The sequence below is a fragment of the Acipenser ruthenus genome, chromosome 30 (genome assembly GCF_902713425.1).
Source record: "Acipenser ruthenus chromosome 30, fAciRut3.2 maternal haplotype, whole genome shotgun sequence".
Taxonomy (NCBI): Eukaryota; Metazoa; Chordata; class Actinopteri; order Acipenseriformes; family Acipenseridae; genus Acipenser; species Acipenser ruthenus.
The window spans coordinates 1,557,532-1,583,700 of NC_081218.1; the positions used below are offsets into that span (position 1 = coordinate 1,557,532).

Here is a 26,169-nt window from a genome sequence, read left to right on the forward strand (position 1 = left end):
CGATTTGTGATTCCATTATACAAAATAATGTATTACCATTAAGAGACACAAGAAAAATCATTAGCAAATTAATGCATTAATTCTAAGACAGACAAACCCACTACCCTTGTAGAAATACTTGAAAATTACCATGGGCATAACAATTTAATACCAGGGTATGACCCTGAATCTTAACAGAGCCATTGATCAAACTGACATAGTCAATGATCGGGGTTATAAATAATAATTACCAATCTAAAGAGGCAGTAGCTAGCAAAATGCATTAGTCTAGAATGAAACTCCATGCAATATTATTATTATTATTATTACTTCTCACCTGAAAGACGGAGCACAAGGAGGTTAAGTGACTTGCTCAGGGTCACACAGTGAGTCAGTGGCTGAGGTGGGATTTGAACCAGGAAGCTCCTGGTTATAAGCTCATTTCTTTAACCACTGGACCACACAGCCTCCTATATTGGAATCAAATGTACATTTGTGAAAGAAAATAAATGGCAAACGTATATTTTCATTTTAAAACATGGCATCTGGTACTACCATAGGTAAAAAAGTTTGCTTGTTTTGTCTTGTCTATGTTAAACCTGCACTTCCTAGGTCATTTTCCCCTCTGCATTTTCTTTGGGTCAAACAAGTTAACTGGCTCACTGGTGTGAGTCTTATACCTTGTTTCCATGCACTACTCAGCCCGGGTGGAAAACCCTACTGCCCCGAATACTGTGTTTCCATGTTAATTGAGCTGCCAATCCGAGCTGCCCCTTTTTTTCACTGACCAATCAGGTGACAAGTGGGCGTAAACATTTAATCCACATCCCGGATGAGCTGGTTTCTCCGTGCTTTAATATTCTCGTTACAGCTGGTCAACGTGAATTGAGTAACCATTTCCACTGTTTTTATCCGGTGTTTTCCAGGGGTGTTTTATCATTGTTTCGAGGGCTTCCTGACGGAAAAATAATTAACTGATAACTAAGTCGTTTGTGCTGGAATGACCCCCATCATAAGTTTTCACTGAATGCTAAGAAAAAAGCAGGCTGCAAAAAAGTCTGGAATCTAATTTTATGAGAATGTGATCTAACTTGTGGCTGCTGTGTGGGCAAAGTCTGTGTAAATGCTATTAACAAAGGATTAGAGCAATAATGTTCTGCTGTTTTCTTTAATGGGATTATTCAAATTTCTCAATTACTGCAAACTAGGGCTGTCATCCAGCATGTAATCACTGTTCAAGTCCGCTAATACTACAAAGACGCTCCTGAAATTTAGAAATATTCTTCTTTGAGCAATTGCCAGACCTTTTAATCTTTCTCAGTGGCCTTTTAAGTAGAATGAAGCACCCCCACACTGTGGTGCAATAAGAACTCCAGTTGTATTTAATTATATTGGTTATATTTCCTTGCAATTATTATTATTATTTGTTTATTTAGAAGACGCCTTTATCCAAGGCAATTTAGAGACTAGGGTGTGTGAACTATGCACCAGCTGCAGAGTCACTTACAATTACGTCTCACCTGAAAGACGGAGCACAAGGAGATTAAGTGACTTGCTCAGGGTCACACAAGGAGTCAGTGACTGAGGTGGGATTTGAACCGGGGACCTCCTGGTTACAAGCCCTTTTCTTTAACCACTGGATCACACAGCCTCCTATTACCTAGCATTGACATTCCAGTATATTCAGAAAGACATATCCCCAGTATAATGTGTACAATGGGGTTAAAAGAAACCATGATGGCACTGCCAAAACGTGTGTCTAACAAACGTGCAATAAATGTTGTTCTTTCTGTGTAGAGAAAAAAAAATCTCCAGACCCTGTTGTGTTATGCAAAAATGTCAAATCATACTTCGTAATAAATGCATACAGCAAAACCTCAGAGTTACAAACATCAAATTTACAAACTGACCAGTCACAAATACCTCACTTTCAGCTGGAAGTATGCAATCACTCAACCATGCGTGCAATGCAACCAGATCGCCACTCCTATCAGCGGCGTGCTGGTCATGAAGAAGTCCAAATTACTGCACCAACAAATGGAGAGGCAGATTTCACCAGCAATTTTACTGGGAACATTTTAGTTTTAAACAAAGCATAGTTTGTTTGTTTGGTTGTTTTTTTTCAAGTCAAAGAAGGCTGAATGCCCGATCAGGCTGCATGTATGCCTTTTGTTTAAAATAAAATAAAAACAAGGATTGCGTTAACCAAGATTTCATTCAGTGTTTTTGCTACAGTTGCAATTAAAATGATAACTTAAATGTAGCCTTTTCCTGTTTTTAATACCATTTTAAACACCTTTAGGACCATAACAATATGAGTATTACATTACTGTGCTGTGTCCTTGTATTATTCTCCAGATTGAGGGTGTAGATAGCAGGTGTGCACATTTGTTGTAAAACTCATTATCAGAGTTCCGGACATTTCAGATTGACGAACAACCTTCATTCCTAACGTGTTTTTTGTTTTTTGTTTTTTTGGGGGGGGGGGGTGGTGGATCAAGATGTACTCAAAAAGATTATACAGACACAGATAATGCCAACATTGTTACTATTTTTGACATCCTACTGTATGTCTGCTTTTGAGTGTATGGTACTGTCTGTGTGTTCTGGCTGTTTCCAGAGCATTCAAGGAAAATGGATGGCTTTTCTCTTTGGCAATTGTCTCACATTAAGACATTCCATCATATAAATATTTGATTAAACTGTCAGCAAGACACAGTACTTAATCACCCTGGCCCTTGCTAGTATGTTTAACCTTGTATCTCTTACATTACCTAAATGTGATCATATCGTCTGAGGTTCAGTGGGACTGTCTGGTACAGGTCAGGTCATTTAACTCGGTTGCAATGCATTCTGTCACTGAATGTAAATCATGTCAGCTACTGTTTGCAAAAACATGTGCGTCTTTCAAAACTGCACAGGTGAGACTTAAAATAACAAATGCTCAAGAGGTAAGAATCATAAAGATCTTACATCACCCTAGTTAATGTCACCCTCCTTCAATGCACCCCAGTGTGTCTTCTAATGGCATCATGTCATTGTGCTACCCACTCACAAAGAAGCACATTGCATTACTACTGTAGAACCACCACGACCCTGAAAGACCACAGGGATATGTACGAAGTAGTCTGGCTGTGGCAATTGTAATAGGCTCAATACAGTGGTCAGACCTTGTGAAGCATTACTGGATGTTCTGAAGTAAGAATCTTTTAATGGGAGTGAGTTCCATTTCCTTTTATAGTAGCTCCTCCCTAGCTGTAGCTTAGTTTGCAGCACTCATGTCTCGCAAAGAGCAGGATTTGTTGTGGCAGTGATGGCAGTGTCAAGTCTGTTTGAATTATGAAAATAGTTATGTGACCAGATCCTCAACTTGAAAACTTTTTGGCCCTGCAAAGTGGGTACGCATAGAGCCGGGCTCTTATCTGTTGTTTTAAGTGTGCATTCTTGATAGGGGCTGGCATGTTTTTAAACCATCAGAAGTGCTCATTGACTGAAGAAGATTGGATCTTACTTTCTGCCATATGAATTCTGAAGATGGTAGAGGCACTGGGATCTTAGTGGTGTAACTTAAATTTTCAGGAATCCCAAAGTGCTGTCTGTCTCAGGTTTTAAAATAAGTTGATTTTCTTGGAGTTTGTTTGATATTTATTATTCGAGTTTCCTTATAAAGAGAAGTTGAAAGTCTAGTTACATTTTCAAGTTTCCTAACCTGCATTTGAACTTTGTTCTGTTTGTTTTCTTTTCTGCTTAAAGTAAGTACACTTTATGACATCAGAATATTTCAAGTCTTATTTATTTTTTTTAACATCAGGTGTGCAAATGAGTTGCATCAGGTTGTCAAAGTTTTATTTTATTTATACATAAAAAGCAGCTGGTATTTTAAAGCATGTTGGTCAAATTAGAGAGGTCATTTAAGAAAGGTTTAATACATTTGGGAGTGTAGATTGTGGACTTAATACTAAATACTTAATTAAACCAGGACTGTTAAAAGTGGCTTTATTACTGAGGTGGCAGGGTTTTACTGGAAAGTAACCAAAATATTTTCATCACAATAAAAAAGAAGTCTAATTAACCATTTCATGCATGGCAACCTTAAATGGGGGCGACTACAAAAACCGCCTTCTTCTAGTCCCATATAAAACAAAGGTTTTCAATATTTCATGCATCAAAGGGTTCAAATTAAGCAAATACGTTTTAAAGCCTTGGTCAGCACTGTTCTGACGTGCTGGAATGGTGCAGCCAATGGCCTCAACACTTCAATGTTCTAGTTTGTAATGTCGTCCTTGCTTGATCGAGCTGATGGTTCTGTCCCATCTGAAAACATATTTCTGTAATGTTAATAACCAGAGGGTATATACAGACTTTGTGTTTCTTGTGTTTTCTATTCAACCTCTGAGTATGAACCCCTCCACTATATAAAAAAAAAAAACTCCTACACGTTGTGAATCGACTGGGCTTTGTGCCATAAAGGAAAAACAAGTCCATATTGTATTTTCATTTGGAGACATAGAATGACAAAACCAATACTCAAGCAATTTCAGTATCCATAGTTCTATTTGTTATAGACAAAGGGTGCCTACCTTATATTGTTTTTTTATTATATTGTATATTTTGTTGCCAGTATATATTTCTTAGTTTTGGGCTCAAAGGGAGATATTCTTAATTAATTTGTAACTTGTTTAATATCCTATTATGTGTGTTCATTATTCTTACAAATTGTTGGTTCTGCTTAGATCAATAGCAGAACCAGTAAGTAAGCTTGGTAAAAGTTGATCAAAGAAGAATCAGCAATAGAGAGTGAGTATAAATACCTATTAAACAGGTAAGACATTAGAATATGAAGAAAATGCTGAGAGTTTAAGTCTTTTAACATGCCCTTCTTTTACAGTGCTGTGCATCTGCATCTATATCGTTATATAGATTGTAATCTCTGACCGCAGAAAACAGCGGTGCATCAGGACCACGGTGCAATGTTTATTGAAATAATTACATGCAATTACAATTACATAGTAGTTACTTAGCAAATACATGTGTACTTACACATAATTACAATGTCATTATGTACAGTTATAATGCACTTTATGTGAATCTTTTTGCATGATATATTTAAGTACACAATTGTATCAGAAAAGGGTTAGGTTTAGGGGTTAGGGCTATATAGTGCAAAAAGATGAACGTTGGGATTATGTGTAAGTGCACTTTGATATGTAATTACACAGTAGTTACAGACTGTTTTTAATGCTGTGGTCTACTAATGGTTCTACCAGGGTTCATTCAGGATAATACACTGGTATTTTATTGGTATGTCTGTCTCCTAAAGGGTTAATGGACAACTTTAGACAAAGTGCATAGCAGCATACAGGTTGGAAAAAAAACCTAAATATGCCACACAGCTACCTGGCTTAACCCCGGTCATGTTGTTTAGATTTACCCCTGGGAGTTTTACTGTTGAAGGTTTGCACATTTATAACCAGTGATTTTAAAGGTTAAGCAATGAATCAATGTTCTCCAGTGGATAGGAATGAAGACATGCTGGATCTCTGCCTTTTATAGGGCTAAAGCATTGTTTTGTGCCATTAATCAAATGCTGCACAGCCCGTGTGGTTTACTGTGAAAGCCTTTACTGGGTCTTCATTCCTGAAACAGTATAATGTTTCAAGAAACTCACATTTAGATGTCATAACTTTTAGCAATGGAGTCAAACAGATTGGCGGTCTTTGGATCCTACTGGTCAGTAAATCCTTTTTTAAAACTACCTACTCTTTGTCTTGCTGAATATACTTTACAGTGGTGGGAGTGCCCCTTGCAGTGTGCATGCAGGTTTGCATCCTGGCTGTGCATGATGTGCTACAGTGACCCCTACTGGCCTGGTGGACACCTGCAGGACTGTCCTTTGTCCTCAAGACATTAGCTATTAGACGACTTTAGATCGCCTCAAAATGATATTGGAAATAATTCCATAACACTTTACATTAAGTGTCTCTAATGACCAGAAATTCATTATATACATACATTTACCAAAGTCATAGACTTTTAAATAATCAGAATGTTTTGGGACCAAATTTTAGGGTGAAAATGGATAAAAATATGAAACTATCTGGGCATGCATGCAATGCAGTTTCTGAAGCTATGGAGATGCTGACACTGTTTTTAAAAGCATTAGCCTGCACAAAATACAGTGCTGCAGCAACTCAGATTTGTGTCAAGTGATTTTTTTTTTAACTACAGGACTACAGCAAATAGCTACTGTTCATTTTGGACCTCTCTTTCAATAAACACTCCAGGCACAACCCCCCCAAGATATTCATCAACAGTGTTCTATCAGTGTATTCATGGGATCTGTATGGCCACTTAGGACCTAATTAGAATTAGTGTTGAACTGATTTAATGTGTTTGTATGGAGCTGCTATAAATCAATATGAAGCAACAAGGGCCCACTGTACTTTTTCATGGAAATGAAAAGCAAGTGTTCCAGTGTGGTGGTTTTAGTTTTATACTATAAGTTGGGAGCTAGAATGCGACCAAGTCCCTTGGTTAAGTTTACCGCAGTAGTTTGTGATATGGGTGTAGTTAGCATGTGGTTCAAGGTGCCTAAACACCCACAGTAAATTCAGTCGAGATTTATTTTGAGTGTTATACATACAGGTTTAATGAATGTGCAATTAACCATTTGCTGAAGTTTAAACAGTCAATACATATGCCATGCGTGTGTGTGTGTATCTATCATTAGACTGCCATTTGAGTTCATATTTCATATGTGTATTGAGTATGTGTTTTTTTTTTTTGAGACTTGGTAGTTTCCTGCTCCAGTAAAAGTATGCAGTGTTACCAATGTTATTCTGTTTCATCCACACTACCTAAATAATGCACATTTAACTGTGCCTGAGTTGTTCGAATCTGATCTGCAATGGTTTCTATAGCTTGTATCCGTTCATTTTTATATTCATTACAGTCAAAATCATTAGCGGCTGTTCCCATTTAGAGCATATTGTATTTAGATGGTAATGACTTGTTTGTGGAGTTTTGTGTTTTAAGGGTCAGGCAGCTTCATACGGCCCAGAAAAGGCTCTGGTTGAAAAACTTTTAACCCGACGATATATGAAAGAATACAGTCATTCCCCGAGTTACTTTGCCCCATGCATGATATAAATCTCCATGTAATTGACAGTAAGCAGTCTGGGGTGATTTGCAGCCTCGTTGTGCCCTATGAGTATGCAATGGTATCATGCAGTTTTAAATCAAGGATGACTCAGTTTCTCTACCAAACACTGTGGAGAGTTTAGAACAAATGTGTTATTTACTGTCTGTTGTGCTGTATCCACGATAAATATATTTTTCAACCTATTGCGTTATGCAGGGAAATCTGTTTGGTTATTCTACTGTTTGTTTATGGCCCTGTGTATGTGATTAATACAGTAATCTTTTGCAGGGTTTGTCCATTCCAATTACATTTCCGACTCCTTTAAAAAAATAAATACATTTCCAATTCCTTCGAAAGCAAATGGAATTAATATTTCAGAGGTATATCAATGGCTGTCATTGTTCAACTGCTTTCATTTTAAGCCAGTGACTTCAATTTAAGTAAACTGTTGCCAATGTGAGAAGCTCATTTTAACAGAATACTGTTAATTGCAATTGTGATCAATGAATTCAGTACAATTGTAATTGGGAATTGATTTTAAAAAACAGATTGGAAATTTAATTAGAATTGAAAAACAGGAATTCACCCAGACCCTGATCCTTTGGTTTGACTCTGATTTCTACTTTGCTAGAATTATGGGGAAGTAATTTAATCATGTGACAGAGATTGCAATGGAGTTCCAAATAGAATGTGCCACTGTCCATTGCTGTCATGTACTATTTTTTACATGGTCTTCAGATAAACTATCCAGGGGTGATTTGGTCCAATGTTCGCATTGGACAACCAAATATCCATTGCTGTCTTTTGAACAGGTTATTTTCATCCAAAGACACGATGGAAAAATGCAATCCATCTCACCCTCAGGACATTATGTGTGCATAGAAATGTTTTGCAACTTTGTATAGGCCTAAAGCCTCCACTGTGGTTGCCATGCCAACAACTGCTGAGGAGCAGAGACACTGGTGTTGTTGCAAGGCTTGCAGCCCCTGTAGACAAGTCTTCAGCTTCCTGCCAGCCTCATCCATTTGATTGCATGCAGGGCACACTACAATTGCATGAATCAACAATCTTCGCCTTGCCTCCTGTTCACTTGTCAAAACTCATCCTGCAAAATGATGTGACTCCATCTCATTGTATATAACCATGTTGGCTTGCTTCCATAGAAAGATACAAAAAAAAGAACAGCTTGATAAAAATTCAGGGTTCTCAAAAAGCCAGTACAATTTTTATTGTGTGAATTGAACCTTTTAGTCCAGCAGAAAAACATTGTGGCTTTCGTCCATCTCCAACAGCAACATAAAGGGTTATACTTTAAGTGGCTGCAGCTAACTAAATAATCTCATAGCTTTTCCAACCCCTACACATTCATTCACTATATAAGAATAATGTTTTAGCAGTGATGTATTTTCATTTTAAAAGATTATATATTTTACTGTGCTATGTTTTTTTTGGGGGGGGGTGAGCCTTGCTTTTAAGATAGTCTTGCACTTTCCTGGTTATTTCGCCTGGAGAGGGAAATTTCACCCACCATTTCAGGGCCTTCTTCCATGCTTGCCTTATTGACTGACATACTTTGCATCCTGCAAGACCCAGATTTGACCCTGAAGTGAAATTAATTTGGGAATGAAGGCAAGCGTACTTAAAGCTGTCTTTAACCTAGTGTAGTACCAGATGTCATGTTTACAATGTTGGCTGCATGTAAGATAAGATTAATAATTATTATGTTTGCTGCAACCACTTTAAAGGGAGATTTAGCCCATAGATATATCATGCTTTTTCTCTGTTCTATCAGATTGAATTAAAAGGGGATTTAAAACTAGGGGTGATAGAACAAAAGTTTTTGACTGTTTTGCATTATGTCCTTCTATGTCTGGAAGTTGAATAGGGAAATAATGTGGGTTGTAAAAGCACAGTACTTTATGATTGAATCTGCCTCTGAGTGGCAGTTGTCATGTGCTATGATACTGACCCACAGCAGTGGTGATTTTAGCACAACTGAGCAAATTCAGTAAAGGGGGGGCAGAGGATGGAATTGGAACTGATTCGTTAGTTGACAGCTCTGATTTTATTAGGCTGCATTGCCAGTAAATAGCAGGCATCATACCGTATCTTAACTAGAATTGAGTGCTAAACAGAGAACACATCGATGAGAGCCTGTCCATGGCATTTCAGTGAGCAGTGAGGTTACGCAGCAGCTCAGCTTGGGTTTCATCTTGATTTAATCTGAGATTTAATCTTCTTTTTTTTATTTAGTTTGACAATCTCCCATCACAGTGTTTAGTATAGATAAAAACCAGGCTGTTGCAAACGTGATCTTGTTATCTATCCATATAAAAGCAGGCAGCATGCTGTTACACTAAACGCAACTAGTAAAAGATGTTAGTATTACTACATACCTTACTGTTGAGTGCTTTGAAGTTATTGATGAGGTCTCCCTGGCTGCCATCCTGTCTGCTTGTGTTGTAACCACTACCAGGAGGTGGGACGTGATCAATGCTGCCTAACATATGCACCTAGAAGCTTCTCATTGTGATCCACTCACGCTAGTCATCTGATCAGGAGGGCTGAACAAAAAATCCAGTAGTCCCAGAGTGGCTATCCTGCTAAAGGCACTGCCACACAGTGTGTAGGATGTGTCGTTCAGTCAGGGGAGTGCAGGTTCTTGGCTGTGCAGAGTTGCCCGTCTTCACTGGGGATTTCTCAGGGAGCATTGGGTCTGGCGCTCCTGTGGGTTAGGGAGGCAAAATCGTGGGATCGGAGGACTGCCACTGCCCACTGACCTTCCGTTCTCCTGAGCTGCTGCAGGGAATTGCTGCAATGGGATAGATAATTGTATATTCTAAACTGGGAAGAAAAAGTGAGCTTTTCAAATCCCAACATGCAGAGCAGCAGTAGTTCAAGCTGAACTGCTGATTCGCTTTCCATTGGAGTCTATCCAGAATGAATGGCAGTACATTTTGTATCAAATTGTTTTACGTATCAGCGGTTTAATTGATAATCACAGAACCAATGTTTACTGTGTCAAAATCTGATTCCCCTTTCCCCTCGGCCCTACTTTAAGAGTGAAAGTTGTTTAAGATACCTAATTTAACATTTTCACACGAGTGCCTTTTGTTTCTTTAACTGTGATCCCTGAACGAAAATTGAAATTGAGGTTTTCATGCAGGTTTGTATATAAAGCATATAAATGACCAATCTTGAGGTGTTCTAATACATTTGCACACTGCTGTGTACTCTATAAAGGAGTTATATTCTTCAGCTCGACAAAAATAATTCAGGTCTGAAAGGATTAACAATATATTTGCAACAAAACCAGGAAGTCAGTAAATGTTCAAAGTTACTGGGTATTGTGTAATTCTTTCAAACACTTAATAAAAATGATAGAGCTTGCTTTAATGTATAACCCAAACAATTCAGTAAATTACGACAGATGTGTTCACTGGATTGACTCTGAATATTGAAGGTCTGTTACACTGCAGTTGCCACAGTGACAGATCCATCTTTGAAATTTTCCAGAAAAAGGCATAAAAAAAACCTGTTAACAAAGAATACATTAACACATCATTGTTTGATATATATCTTTGAAGAATGACTGCTTTTGCTGCATAGTAACACAATGGCATTGTACTTTGCATGCACAAACAGCAAACTGGGAATCAATAAATTGAACTTTTGACATATTAAACCTTTTGCAGTTGTTATTTCAAGATGGGGGAGAGGGGCGGCTTTATTATTATTATTATTATTATTATTATTATTATTATTATTATTATTATTATTATTATTATTATTATTTATTTCTTAGCAGACGCCCTTATCCAGGGTGACTTACAATTGTTACAAGATATCACATTATTTTTACATACAATTACCCATTTATACAGTTGGGTTTTTTACTGGAGCAATCTAGGTAAAGTATCTTGTTCAAGGGTACAGCAGCAGTGTCCCCAACCTGGGATTGAATCCCATGACCCTCCGGTCAAGAGTCCAGAGCCCTAACCTCCACACTGCTGCCCTAGTAATTGATTGAAGAAGAAAGATTCCGATCTTACCCAGAAAAGCACTATTTTCGGAAGGTACAGTTACAAATGGAATTAATTTGCTAACTATACATCACAAGCGACAACTAATCAATTGCATGTTCAGTCGCATCAGATGCATACAGAAGGTTACAGGGCACATTTCACTGGCTCCAGCAGTTCTTTTAGCCTAATTCATTGGGTGTGTTTTTGGTTTGATTTGTATTATTTCCCACAGACCAACAATTATTGTGCATAGATTACTAATAATCGTATTGTGTTGTATGTAGGGCCTGTCTGACATTGATACCAACTGAGCCATTCCAAAGCATTGTTTTCATCGTGGGCAATTGTAATTAGGGCCCAGACCAAATCAAAACTTTGACAACCCGCTAATCGCAAAAGCGGGTTGTCTCTAGTGTGAGCTGATGGAAGGGAATTTGGTTTCAAACAGCTATCAATTGTTTTCCTGTTACCAAATGTTGTAAATGATTAATTATTGCAATATTGCAATGAAAGACGAAGCCTCACCCACAGCAGCAGACAAGTAAACTAATCTGATATACTAATTTGGCCATTTTTTAATTTTTTTTATTTAAATGTTGGTGTTTGCAAACATGTCTCTGGTTACAGTTTGGTTTCCTAACAGCTCTGATGCGATCAAGCTCACCTCAATCCTGACCTGAGCACCCCCCCTGCCTGCGCTTAAGTTAAGAATGTCTTTATTCACCTCAGAGCTAATCTAGCACAGACAAAACACAGAAGTGCATTGTTACTTTAGAGAAGAGACAGTGAGAATGTATTAGACCACTTTTTTATTATATATAAAAAAAAATATCACACACCATAGAAAAATTACATGTACAAAACTATAAGATTTTGAAACACAGCTATGTACAGATACAAAAACTCATGACTTGGGGAAACTTAAGATGAAATTGGACTGTTACTGAGCTCGCTAGTCTGTGTGCAGTGGGAAGAATTCCACACTTTTAATCAGTTCTTCATGGGTCAAAATAGCAGAGTGATACAGTGACAATAATGTCCATCTTTTGCTTTCTGTTTGAAGAGGTTTGGCACCCACGTTTTCTGTTTTCATGATACAAGAAGCATACCTGAAACCAAAATAAGAACATTTCAAAGTTACTATCTTTTAAAACATAATTATCCCAAAATTGCTAAATCTGTACCCGTTATTATGCATGGTTATGTGTGTAGAGCTAATTATCGGATTCTGCCGAGTCAATGCCCAGGTGGGGGCGAAATTAGACATTATTAACATTAGGATTACGTTTACAATGAGGCATGCTTAAAATTCAAAGGTAGAGCACATCACACAGTCACGCTAAAGAATCAAGACGTGCAGTTCAAATATTTAATGAGTGGTGAAATTCAAAGTTGCTGCAGTATGTCCACTATTTTGTCATTTCAAATATTTTCACTAAACAAACATTAAACTTTAAGGCTACAGTGTGCAGTGCAAAAGCACATCATGAAAAAACACATCTGTAGGTGAAAAACGCTAGAATAAAAGTATATACAAATATACAAAGACGTGAAATTTTCAGTCCACTAAAATAAACAGCTTTACATAATCTCTGTAAGTAAGAAATTGGTGTCCATTGTGAAAACACAACACTAAATAATAAAATAACATAACATCCAAAGTAACACTATAGCATTAAAATGTTCAATACCAAAAAAAACTGCCTGCGTTACAATGTCTACAAAACAAAAATCAAAAATATGGATTGTAGTGTAACAACAGGATCATCTGATCCGAACTACACGTCTTCATCATCTGAACCTTCAACATTGATGATGCTAGCAATTGTCTGAATCATTAATGCGCAGAGCAACTATTTCTAGCTCAGACATTTGTGCAGGGTTATTAAAAACCGGAAATTAGTGGTGAACGTTTTACTTTCAGCTAAAAGTTGTTGGTTTTTTGGGGGGTGATCATTCAACTTGGGGCGTTGACTTGGCAGAATCCGGTAATTTAAAAGGTCATTACTGATTTTTGACAAAAATATAAGTATTAAAAACAGTAAACAAAAGAATGGACAAGGATATTGTATGTTACAGATGATGCAGCAAATCACCAATCTGAACACATTCGGAATCAGTCTTTTGTATTTCACAAGCAAACTTGTATACAGGGAATAGACAAAAATCTCAGACCAAGCCTTCAAAACTGCATTGTCTTCAGAGCTGTGAACTAAATGATCATCTTTCAAATACTGCCTGCAGCAGCAGCGGGGGGTATGGTATGTATGAATACTATTTATAAGCTCTGTTTTAGCTCAGGGAAACAAATGGAAAATGAAGACAAAAGGAAGATCCTGTTTGCTTTTTCAGTATACTGTAATATGCCTGTTATGGGTCCCCATTTAAGAAAATGCATTCAGGCTGCTGAAATTAGCATACAACATCTAATGGTTACAAAACAACACACATTCACACCTTTAAAGGGTATAATTACTGCTGCAGATGCATAGCAATTTGAGCCATTCTAGTTTGAGAATACACAATGGGAGTCTTAAACTAATTTAGTGTTTAGATCCTTCAAACTGTTGCTTCCAATCACTTCCTGCTTTGCAGGTCAGACTCACTTCCGTGGTCTGATTGCAGACCTAGAGTATGTGAGTGAGGCTAACCTGCAACTCAGGAAATCACTTATGAATCTGATGGAAAACCTGGCTATCCCTTAGGTAAGAAGGCAGGTTTTAAATCCTTAGTTATATGTGGAGCTGAGCAAGGTTCAGAGATCCTAATTAGTAAGTTTCTCACCAAACCATCAATGCAATACTTTAATTAGCACTTCTTGAACTTTGTCTTGGCACCTGGGCTTCTGACTGCTAGCTTTTCCCTTGTGAATTCCCAATTGCAAAAAAGAGCGGCACTCACGTACCTTAATACTATATATATATATATATAGACACACATGTGAGCTAACTTGCTTATTCCGTTCAAATTATGAGACAAAATGACCTTCAACTTGACTGTCCCTACCTACTCACCCTCTATGTAGAATAGAACTGGCCAGCAGAGTTGAAAGGTCACATTGTCTCATGATTTGAATAGAACGAGGACATCTGTTCAGTGCTGGACAATTAGAAAGCCTCGGACCAACTGAAAGCCAGGTAAAGACAGATATAGATACACATTATAATGACTGAATATTGAATCATAAGATTCCCCCTGTATGTTTTCTCTATCTAAGTTAGCTTCAAGGTGCCTCTTATTCCACTCAAACCATGAGCAAATATGACTTTTTTCTGCTCTATAGTACCATATAATTTGAAGTGTTAAACCAATGCTGATTGGTGAATTTTCAACTCCCATGGAAAAAACATATATTTTTAATATGTGGTAGAAAAGTATGATCCTTGTATTTTTCATATATAGAAATTGGCCCCTTTTATATATATTTAAAATATATTTTAGTCTGTAATCCATATATTTATTTTATATGTTGAAAATATATGGTGCACCACATATTTTCATTCGTCTGTAACCCATATAAAATAAATATATGGATTACAGACTAAAATATATTTTAAATATATCCCATATATTTTAAATATGTAGAAAAAGGGGCCCATTTCTATATATGAAAAATATAATGATAATATTTTTCTGCCATATATTAAAAATGTTTGTTCCATAAGGGAAAGCAGACCATGACCTTAATTTTGAGTTCTGAAGGCTTTGAACAGAAGTGCGCTCAGACAGTCCTGCGGTATGAAATATGCTCAAAACAAGCTTTAGCGGTACAGTGATTATACATTATTAATAGACCTATGGCTCTCATAAAGCAGATATCATGAACAATGATATTGAATAGCCAGGCTATCAGCTGAAACATCATTCCTGCTCTTGTGTAATCACCTTGCAATTACCTTGTTCTACAAACTGTACCCATGCATTACTGTCCTGATAATATGAGCTTGCACACTGTAATTCTTCTCCACTAACACACCCTGTCTCAGGGTACAAGCAGGGAACTAAATATGCAACTCGGATATACAAGATATGCAGGCCACTCTCCTTCCTTTGCCCTCTGTTTTAAAATTAGACTCAAATAAAAGTAAGTTTAGAGCAGATGGTAGGAAGCACTTTTATACATGCATGGAATAACTCACCAGGTGAAGTAGTAGGATCTAACAGCCTGGGAACATTTTAAAAAAAGACTGGATTCTGTGCTTTTACATTCGATCCCCCCAGTAGGGGAGAATGGGATGGGCTGAATGGCCTTTTTTCATTCCCAAACTTTTCTTATGCTTGTAATAGAACAGATTTCCTCCAATGACAACCCTCTTGTTATGTAGCCAAACTTGCATACCACAATATGCCACCTGTTACAAAAAGGGTAATACTTTACATTGTGTCTCTAATTGCTGTGTATTTATACAGCAGTTACATAGTAAATACATGTGTGCTTACACATAATTACAATGTTATTATGCATAGTTACAATGTACTTAATGTGTATTTTTTAACAATATACTCAAGTACACAATTGTATCAGAAACATGTGTGGTTAGTGTTATATATGAAGAGGTAGGTTACGACCACAAAGAGGCGCCAATCTGAATTAAAATAACTTTTCTTTTTAATTGTATTGCTACATGCCCCAGCTACAGAAACTGCCCCTCCCTCCCACCTACTTTTGAAACCTAAGTTACTCGACTGGTTTCATCAACCTCAAATGGAGGAAAGACCTCCAGAGAATGTGGTCCACATGAGCTGGAGTGTCCCTTGCAAATCAGTACAAAGTGCAGTGGATGTTGGTGTGGATAGCTGGCTAGTTCCATGTTCTTTAAGAACCTGGTGAACTCACCGGCTGCAGTAACTTCTTCCCTTCTGCAGTGTGGAAGCAGACTGATCCGTGTATAGTGATTATATAAAAGCCTGTTGTTTTTTAAAAGTCAGTGATGAAAAAAGGATAGGTGTGTTCAGTGCGAAAGCAGTTGTGTAAGAAGTTCTCAATCAAGGGTGGGAAAACTCTTGGAAATGGGAAAAGGGAGGGAAAGTCCAGCTGGAGGAATAAAAACGTTCCCTACGACTCAGCTTGCCGGTTCCAGTAGCACAACACGACTTGGAATGTTCTGGGAAACAAAGAAAAATAAGCCACATTAGAAGATCAAAGAAGGTCTTTTGGTTTTCATTCCACCTGAGTTCACAATTACTTAATTGAACCACTGGCCAGACTAACATTTTCTCCAGGTCTTTAGCCATTAAGGATTTAAAGATACCTGCAGGATTGTGGCTTTCCAGGACCAGGGTTGGCCACCACTGGTTTGTGCAGCCAAACCAAATTTCTAACAAACTTTTAGCTAACTTAACTGCTGACTTGTGCATTTTTTCTTTAAATAACTTGTGATGGAATACAAAGGATAGTGCCATTCTGTTAACCAAAGAACACCCCCCCCCCCCCCCCGATGCCGTTACAAACTAATGTTTATGAGCATAGCCTCAGTAACAAAACCTTTTTGTGGGTGTGTGTTGCTGTCCTGCTCAATAGCCCTATTTGCTGTGGATCAGTTAAACCATTGAGTTTTTATAGCCATTTATCTGGTGAGTTTCACAAGTTCTGCATTCATAACAGAAGCTCTTTCTCTCAAATGACTAAACAAAGATTCAAAAAATTGCACGTTACTCTTTAGATTTGATGGCTGTTTCCCTGGTGTTGCAGAAAAAGTCATCAAATTTTAAAATCACTCCAGTCGATGGGACTTTTCTTTTCTTCCCCGACCTGAGGCATCTGGGGATCTGTGTGAGACCAAAAGTCCATGAAATACAAATACAATAGTCATGCCTAGGTTTGCATGCTAAAAATGGTTTTCTACAAGATCCAATAGCTTATCTTCTAATATGGAACTAACATTTATATATTCCCACAATATGTATGGAATAACTCAGTAGCAATGCCTGGGTTCCAAGGGAATATTTACACAGCCTGCATTAGCAAATTATCATTTCATTAAAGTGTACGGTTCCTTCTAGCTGTGTTGCTTTAGTAAGAACAGGTGATGTGTACATCTCATTTTTAAATCACCATCCTGTAATACACCCAAATTTTAGTAAAACGTACCTCCTGATCCTTCGCTGGTACCCCTCAATTCCTTTGAAGACAAAGAGGTCTGGCGAACCAGCTCTGCACTGGTCCTCGATTTTCGCCTCTGCTCGGGCACTATTATGTCCTCAGCGGTCATTTCTGAGATTTGGGTGACCTTTTCGCATTCCACTACCAGGGCCACGGTATTTGAGTCCCACACCATGGAACCACTGGCACATCCTCCAACTCCCCCACCGACGCTTCCAGAGGGAGTCTGGACTTGCTCTTCCTGGCTCTCTGTCCCTTTGGAGATAGACCTGGTGACTTGCCCCGCTTGGGCTCCATTGGTCTGGGAGCAGACATTACTGACTCCAGATTTCTTGGGTTCCCCAGGGTTGTTGTACACCTTGTATCGGATCATCAGGATGATGATGAAGACCAAGACGGAAGCCACAATGATGCCTCCAATGATGATGATCATGGTCCCACCAAGAAACTGAGTGTGCATGGACTGGCAATGGCTGTACTCCTGTTCAGTTGTGAACTGCAGGCAGCCCACGACTCGCGTGGCAGTCAGTGTCGTTATCCCGTCCTCGTAGACTGCCAACACACACAATTCGTACTCGCGTCCCGAGACAAGGTCCTTCACTAGGAAATCTTTGCTCGTAGAAGGGATCATTCTGGAACAAAACCAATGGGAATTGTGAGAAATTGGGATCAGGGATATGAATATTAATATTTTCTGATTTTCTTATAGAAGTATCACTTTTTATATCACTGAAGAAGAAAAAGAAAAAAATACATAGACATTGTATTCAAAATTGTGCACTTTTAAAGTGTGCTTCAAATGTATAAAGAATTCATAATTGTTCAATCTTTTAATTAACTTCCCCTTTTAAAAGAAAAATCTAACTGCCGATGCTACATGATTTCCAAGTTACGAAAAGTACTTTTGGCCCTGAAAAGTAATCTGATTACTTGTCGATATTACATTTTGTTTTAAAAAGTACTACCTTACTGTAAGTTTTTTTGCTCTTTTTTTTTGTTTTAGATCACAAGTAATGTGTTGCTGACTCGCTATTTTAACAACCCAGATTGGAATCCTGTGGTGCAAACTGCTGATGTTAAAACACTACTGGATGATAATGTCACACTGCTCTATATCACTGATAGATAATGAGGAGACAGATTTCACCATGCATGTATTAACCCATACATGATAAGCAGTTTTATAATAACCTATTCTTTATTTTATTGTAACGTCCTAGAGATGAATTATAAGACTCAAGCTTTTAAAGAAGTGTAGACATTCCAAGTTGGACACATGCTGTGCTGTCCTACTTCATTTATAATCAAACAGTCAATCATAAATTCACACTGTGTCAGAATTATAAAGACAAATATGGGCTGAGCCTTCATCAGTTTTATTTAATACGCATTATACATGTCAGAGCTTTTGCATAACACATGCATGTGTGTAGCACATGGTATAATGTGCTCATTACAGTATCTTAATGTTTTTTTTCAAGCCGCAGCATTATATGTTATTGTCTCATGTATTAATGGCTGTGCTGTACTACCTGGGAAGGCATTTGCATTTTAATGTAAACTAATGAAAATGAACAGCCCTTTTTAAATATGCAAATGTAATCATTGCCCTTAATTTGGGTGAATGAAAAAAATGTGGATTCAATTAAACTCAAATCATATTTCCATTAAGGATGGTTGGTCTTCATACCTTGAAGAAACCTGGGTATATTAATTTTGCTAAAATGAATAACAGAGATGAACTTTGCTCACTTTGCAAATGCTCCGCAAGCGTAATGAACACAGAACTGCAGAACTGCTTAGTAATTTACCACGGCAACAGTTAAAAAGCAACTAAGCCAAGAATATTAGTGTTATTTTATACATAACTCAAATTTAAAACATGTTACTGCTTGTCATTTGTCAGTCTCAAACTCAGCTGCTGTATAAGTAAGACCTTTTTTTTACATTTTGTATACAGTTTGTTTAGGCGTATTTCAGAACAAGTGGTTTGTGAACACTTGATTCTCAATGTAATACAAAACTGTCAATGTACATATAGTGGTACCTGAAGCCAGCTAGTCACCTGTCCTGATACCGTTGTAGTGCAATAACGCCAAAATGTCGCCGCCTTGGAAGACTGTTTGTTTTTTTCTGACCAGCATTGAATCAGCTTCATTTTATTAGTTCTGCCACCAGGTGGCAAGAAGGCAGCAGTGAGCACTGTGGATTTAAAGATTAAGCTTTAAAGACTAGCGTGCATTTTGTCAGAGCGCAGCTAAACTGCACATGGTTTGGAGTTATGCTCTGATGTCAGTTGCTTGTTCTCGCACGTTCTGTATCTCCTGTCTTTATTGGCATTTTTCAATGTAATTTTAAATACCTAGAGTCTACATTCTGCATTTCTGTGTTGTGTCAAAATATAATATTATAGATGTCCTGTTTTTCATTTTAGGAATATCGCCCATCTACGCCCTGTTCTCTCTCTGCCTGCTGCGGAGAAACTGGTCCTTGGCCCTGCTTGCTGGGGTTTCCAAGAATGCCCTAAACAAATTGCAGTATGTTCAAAACTCAGCAGCCAGGGTTTTGACTCAGTCTTGATCTGGTGATCATATTACCCCTGTTCTGGAATCCTTACATTGGCTTCCTGTTAAGTTTCATTCATAAGCATTGATTCATTCATAAGCATTGGTTTTGAAACCTTGCTATTGACTTTTAAGGCTTTGAAGGGTGTGTCACCCCCTTACATAACTGACCCCTAGACGCAATTTGCGGTCCACCGATGTTGGACTCTTATGTGTCCCCATGTCCAGATTACAAAGATCAGCCCTTCTGTTCCTATGCCCCTAGGTTGTGGAATGCCCTTCCCAAAGAAATTAGAGACTCTAAATCCTTCTGTGTTTTTAAATCTCATCTTACAACTTATTTGGCTTATTTTTAGATTTAATGTTTTGATATTTTTCTTCTTGTTTATTTTTATTTTGTGTTGTTATGTACAGAGCTTGGTGATGACTTGTCATGAAAGATGCTTTAACAAATTATTATTATTATTATTATTATTATTATTATTATTATTATTATTATTATTATAATAACAACATGTGCAATGTATTTACAAATAAGTTACAACCTCATTAAAAACCTTAAATGGGGTACTTCAAAAAAGCTATATTCTGGAGCTCAGTGATTTATACGAGTCTGTGTGGTCCAGTGGTTAAAGAAACGGGCTTGTAACCAGGAGGTCCCGGTTCAAATCCCATCTCAGCCACTGACTCACTGTGTGACCCTGAGCAAGTCACTTAACCTCCTTGTGCTCCGTCTTTCGGGTGAGACGTAATTGTAAATGACTCTGCAGCTGATGCATAGTTCACACACCCTAGTCTCTGTAAGTCGCCTTGGATAAAGGTGTCTGCTAAATAAACAAATAATAATAATATACATGTATATGACTTACGAGCCATACCTTGGACAACCGTGATTTAAAGGATGGTGGTTTTTAAATTAATTGAACGGAGCCTGATATTTAAGTATACACTAATAACCACTCATAGTGATTGAAAACATCAGTACAAGGCGACACTGATCAAAATATGAAATTCTGAAGCTAATGGTTATGCCCCAAGGACTATTTTTAAACAAAACACAAATACTTTATAGGACAACCGCTGTTGCTTCACACGAATAATGAAACGTGTGTGTTCTAAAAGCTAGTGACACACAGACCCATAAAGGCTGTACTTTGTCACTGGAACGGTATTACGTATTCCCCTCACAGCCTTGAAAAACACAGCTCTGAGGCTAATCAGCCAGCAAACTGGAAGCAATACTACACTCCTCTGTGATGTACTGCGGTGAGCGAAGACACTCTGCATTATTGATATTGATCAAGCACAAAATGATGGTACAGCAAGCACCTGGGAAAAGGGGGAATTTGCATTTCAAATAACCAGGGGATACCTGGAGATACAGCCACTGTGTCATCATAACTGAAACATGAGCTGAACCATTCCTGTACTGTTAAGTTGGCCTTAAAGGGTAAATTAAAGTGTTTTATTGCTTTTACTATTTAACCCTTTCAGTCCTGAATTATTTTTGCCGAGCTGAATAAACTCCATTGTTGAGAATAAAGCTATTTCCATAAGTTTAGCATTAACCCATGGAATGAACTAATTTTGCTTCATAAAGTCGACTGAAACCTGCTGAATAATGTTACGTTAACACATTGAATTACATACCGCTTTGTAGTTTTCCATATACTTAACGACAAATTGACAACAAATGAAAAAATGTGACATTTCGAAATCTAACATGAAATACTGGCTGCCGGTAGACTTTTGCAATATCATTTTGTAGTTTCTTTGATTACATGATATTTAATAAAAGATCTAAATTATGTTCATATAGTTTCATTATGTCTCATTTCTAAAATTCTAGGTGAGGCAAAACTTTAGGCCACTTTTCTCCACTACCTCAGACTGGGATCGGAAATTGAGTTATATGAAGGTTTTCTCAGGATGCCCTTCAATTTTCAGTCTCTGCTTGAGAAAGTCTGGTACTGACTAGCAGACAGGCAGGTTTTATTCAGTTTAGGATTGAGGGGCTCTCTCTGGCAGAGTGTCGTGATTTCTGCCAACACCTCACCCAAATGCTGTCAGTGCCATTGTGCCTCATTTCTCATCAACACGACATCTGCAAACATCCCTATTGCTTCTACTGCAGTCTAGTCTAAACAAAAGCACAAAGAGACCAGGCTGTCTATAGAAGTTATTGTTATTCTATTTAATCGTGTTTTCTATATGCTATCACGCGTAGGCTATAGTTATTGAAAAAATACTGGCGCAGCGTTTTCGTTTATTTAATTTACCCCACAGTTTTAAGCTATAAGTTATATAGCGAAACTGGGGCTGAATGGGATTGATACTATTGGATGAGGTAGATCGATCTTGCAATATGTAGGGAATGCTTTTATTCTCTTTCTATTCTGAATCCAATTTGTTTTGTTTTTTTTTTTACTTGATTTAGTGTCATATTAAATATAACAGAATCCCCTGTGCGTATTGTGCCTTCCTTCTTTTACTGTCTTTTTGGAAATCTTGATGACTGCCTGTTTTCTGCAAAGCTTTTTTCACTCTTGAGAGTTGGGATTTAGTGTTGGAAAGATTCACTGACACGATATATTTCAGTCACAGCATTAAATCTGTATGAAAAGAAAGCACTGAATTTCCCAGGGGGGGAAACATTCAGCAGCAATCATAGCACTTATAAAAACGATATGATCCGGGATAGAAAGGAGAACACGATATTGTATGTGCATAGCTTGGCAATCTAATAGTGAAATGAAAGAAAATGCATGGAACGAAAATATCAATAAATCCGTTCATATATATATATATGTGTATATATATATACTTATATGTAATCGCGTACATGTTTAATATCTACTTATGTGTTTTCTGCATCGTTCTCTATGGTTTCCTGCACTTACAATAGTGCTTCTGAAAAGACTCCTCAATGCTGATTGTGGGGAGATGGGGAACATCAAGAGGCAATTTTTTCAACCCTATTAAAAACCATTTTTCCATAGACCATATGAGTCTTAATGAAGCATTTGGCTGAAGAGCTGTGCGTTGGACAGCCCTGGTTCATGCCATGTTGTCGTAAATGGGAATACTAATGATCATTCTGGCACCCAATCTCACAGAACAGTTATTTCAAAAGTGTTACCTTGAAACAGTCCCTCCACTGTCTTTTCAATTATACTACCACCTGCAGAGGCCTATCTGCAGAGCTCTGTAACAGAGCAAGGCTATCCACACTGCTCCTTTAGGCTCTGCACCATCTATACTCTACACACAATGATACTTTTCAAATAACCATGCTGTTTCCTCTCACTCTCCATGCCATAGTTTCAATGCACTTTTAAATTCCCTCCAGCAGCATCCAAGCTTGTGATCTTCAATCGCACTACCTGCTGTGCGTCCCACACGCTCGTAGATCTGAAGTCCTTCTATATTAGACATGCCTTTAACTGATCAGGCTCCTGGGCAAGACGCGTTTGAATAGTAGGTTCAAGTACCGACTCTGATACCTTAAACTGACTTAAAGTCTACTAAGCTTCAAACGGCATTTTAAAGTTGTTGTTTAACCGCCTCCTCCTTTCACAGAGCACAGAGTTGTAGGGGTTGGTAATTATGTTTCAGCTGAGATGGTTGATTACAGAGTAATACACATTAAGTACATTGTAGTTCTGCTTAATAACATTGTAATTAAGTACACTAGAGGGGGGGGGGAGTATTGAATATTTACATATTTTATACGGTATATTTAATAACAGTATTTCAAAATGAAATATAAACTCATCAACTTTGAATGCTTTTTAATATTGTTTTCACCGCAGTGTCCAATTCTAAAATATTTTCTACAAAATGTCGAAAAACCTCTTGTTGAATAATTTTCAGTTTTCCTAATCCTAATTCATGCCTCTCTGAATTTGCACAGGTGCTTACTTTTTTCTTTTGTGGAGTAAGTCATTTAGCCCAGGACCAGGACTTGACCTTTACATTTAGAGACTGTCCCGTCCAATTATGGAGTGTACACTAGTTACTGAAGTGTACATGCATTGACTATTAAACTACTACGTAAATACACAGTAATTACAGGTCTTTATGTATAGTGTTCCTGGATTTTTACACAAGGAAAGGGAGGCGGAATGCATGGTGTACCATTGTTTTCCTTGTTTTCAAATTTGATTTACCAAATCCCTCTGTGCTTTACAATGCTTACCACGCTTTCACTGTGCTTCATTACATTATGCTTTTACTATAAACTTCTGAAAGGGTAATAATTTGAAGTGCTTATTTAAAGTTTAATAATAAATGTTTGTTTCTGTTTTTACTTAGCGGACGAGGATGCCAGAAAAACAGTGATACAGGAGAAAGATAGAAATGACAGGTTAGAGAAACTTTAAAAAAAAAAAAACCTAAAGGCAACCAAAGTGTGCATTTTTGTCATTTTAAAGATGAGTTTGCCCTTTTAGTATGCAACTAAACGTACACAAATCAGATTGTTTGGCAAGTTGGGGAGTCTACTGATATTACAGCACCGGTTTACGAAGTAAAAGTAATTTTCTCTTGCGCGTCAAATTAGTTTGAGTTCTAGCGTTGTGAACATATGCCACAAGCGATCAAGTTGTCCTATTCTAGAATCACCCAAGCAGTCAGGCTTTTAGTCGTCAGCAGTATCAGCTCCTAATGAAATAGCCCATTCTACCCCAGGTGGTGCTTTCATGATATTGATCCGATTGAAATGCTATCACAGCAGTATGAGATATGGCCAGTGTTCCTGCTGAGTTTTTCAGATCTATGTTCTGGAGTGGTCAAATTAAACATTCAGTACCTGGGTGTGAAATGAGGCAAAAAAAGCTGCAATTCTGCTAAAAAAAAAAAAAAAAGTAAGCTAGGAGGGTATTGTTGCCCAAAAGTATGTTATAGAAGCATTTAATAACATTTGCATTTACAAAATAACTACAATGTTGTTAGTATTTTCAATTATGTATACGTTTGTATAATCTACGCTTAATATTTTAAATTGCAGTATGCTGGGGATCTTATTAGACTTTAAGACCTACAGAAGACAGGACTGACTCTTGCCACCCCTTGCCTATCATATGATCAAATGTTTTTTTTTTTTTTTTTAATGGTGCCTCACTTTATCTACGGTATTTCCAATAGCAAAAGCAGCAAACAGCCTACAGAACTCAATAAACATTGTAAAAGTTGATCAATAAAAGGTCTTTGTGGATACCGAAAGGGATGCAGACCTGGCAAACAGAAAGACAGTGATTCACAGTTCTGCAGATATCTGGTCAAAGGTCCAGTTATTGGGGGAACATTATTACTACAGGGCTATTGTCTCTCTACCATTTCATTTCCTTTCAGCCTCTTCATTGCTTCAATTTGTGATCACCTGCTGTCTGAGAGAATGTCTCGCTGTACATATCTATTGATACATCTGTACTGATCAAATAATATAGTTATAGTGAATTATTATTTTTGTTTGTTTGTTTATGTATACATTAATGCACATGGGTGCCCTGGTTAGTTTGTACCTTGAAAGAAACCGCCTTGTAGTAGGGAGATGCATCTTGTATAGAACTGGGCAAGGAGCAATCTCTTATAACCAAACGGATGCAGGGTGCTTAAGAATATAGTGACAGAGAGTTGTGACATTAGTGTTTGCTATATAACACAGATGGTTCAAATATTGCATCCTTTAGATTTGTAAGGAGATTTGGGCAATCTAAAAACCCCTCCACTACATGTTAAGATCTAAACATGCAAGGCTGCTTCTTCAGAGATTCAAGTAATGACAAAGCTACAGGCATATTGATCATTTGCTTAATTGTGAAACAAGAGTGATAATTTAGCTGCTACAGCAACCTCTTTGAGAGTGGATTGAAAGCTGAGTGTTCTGGCAAAGATCACGAATGCCACTGACCGGTCTTTGCAATCTTCATCTGGCGTCTGTTAAAAGAAGCCACAGTTCCCACTAAAATGAGCCAATATATTCACACTGTTTCTGAATAACAGGAGCATGGCTTTGGTGGCTCACTGGATTGGCAAGTCACATTTACAGTAAGAAAATGTTATTTTAAAACATGATATCTGGTACTACATTAGGTGAAAGAAATCTCTGTTTGAAAGTCATGCTTGCAGAACCTAAAGCCCTGGGAACACAAAGCCTCTTTTTCGGGAACAGTGGCTTCAAAACTGGTTCCAGGAGACCTAGTTTGAGGCAACTTTGTTGTATCAAACCCCAAGTCTCCCCTGGTGTGCCGTGCAGTTGCCTGAAACCTAGCTCCAAGCCAAGCTGGCTTTGTATTCCCTAAGCTTCAACTCAAGGCAGAGTTCCAAGAAATGTTGGCCTTTTAAACTCCCCCCTTT

The 26,169-nt window shown here is 37.7% G+C and overlaps 1 protein-coding gene and 1 long non-coding RNA gene across 5 annotated transcripts in view; one reads left to right on the forward strand and one right to left on the reverse strand.

The window, feature by feature from the left end:
• LOC131702734 (uncharacterized) overlaps positions 1–26,169 on the forward strand; it is a 224,231-nt gene that overhangs the window by 158,661 nt on the left and 39,401 nt on the right. The window lies entirely within an intron of this gene.
• The window catches only part of LOC117394900 (leucine-rich repeat and fibronectin type III domain-containing protein 1-like protein), a 45,441-nt gene continuing 31,209 nt past the window's right edge, over positions 11,938–26,169 (reverse strand). For 2 of the 4 annotated variants that reach the window (XM_034911392.2, XM_033993617.3), the window contains 4 exons: positions 17,237–17,880; positions 16,802–16,914; positions 15,983–16,250; positions 11,938–12,254 (listed from right to left, as the gene is read on the reverse strand). In XM_034911392.2, the coding sequence (XP_034767283.1) occupies positions 16,847–16,914; positions 17,237–17,880 (712 nt within the window). In that variant the 3' untranslated portion in view covers positions 11,938–12,254; positions 15,983–16,250; positions 16,802–16,846. Of the gene's footprint in view, positions 12,255–15,284; positions 16,251–16,801; positions 16,915–17,236; positions 17,881–26,169 lie in introns of all 4 variants that reach the window. The other 2 variants (XM_033993608.3, XM_059004625.1) reach the window with 2 other exon arrangements.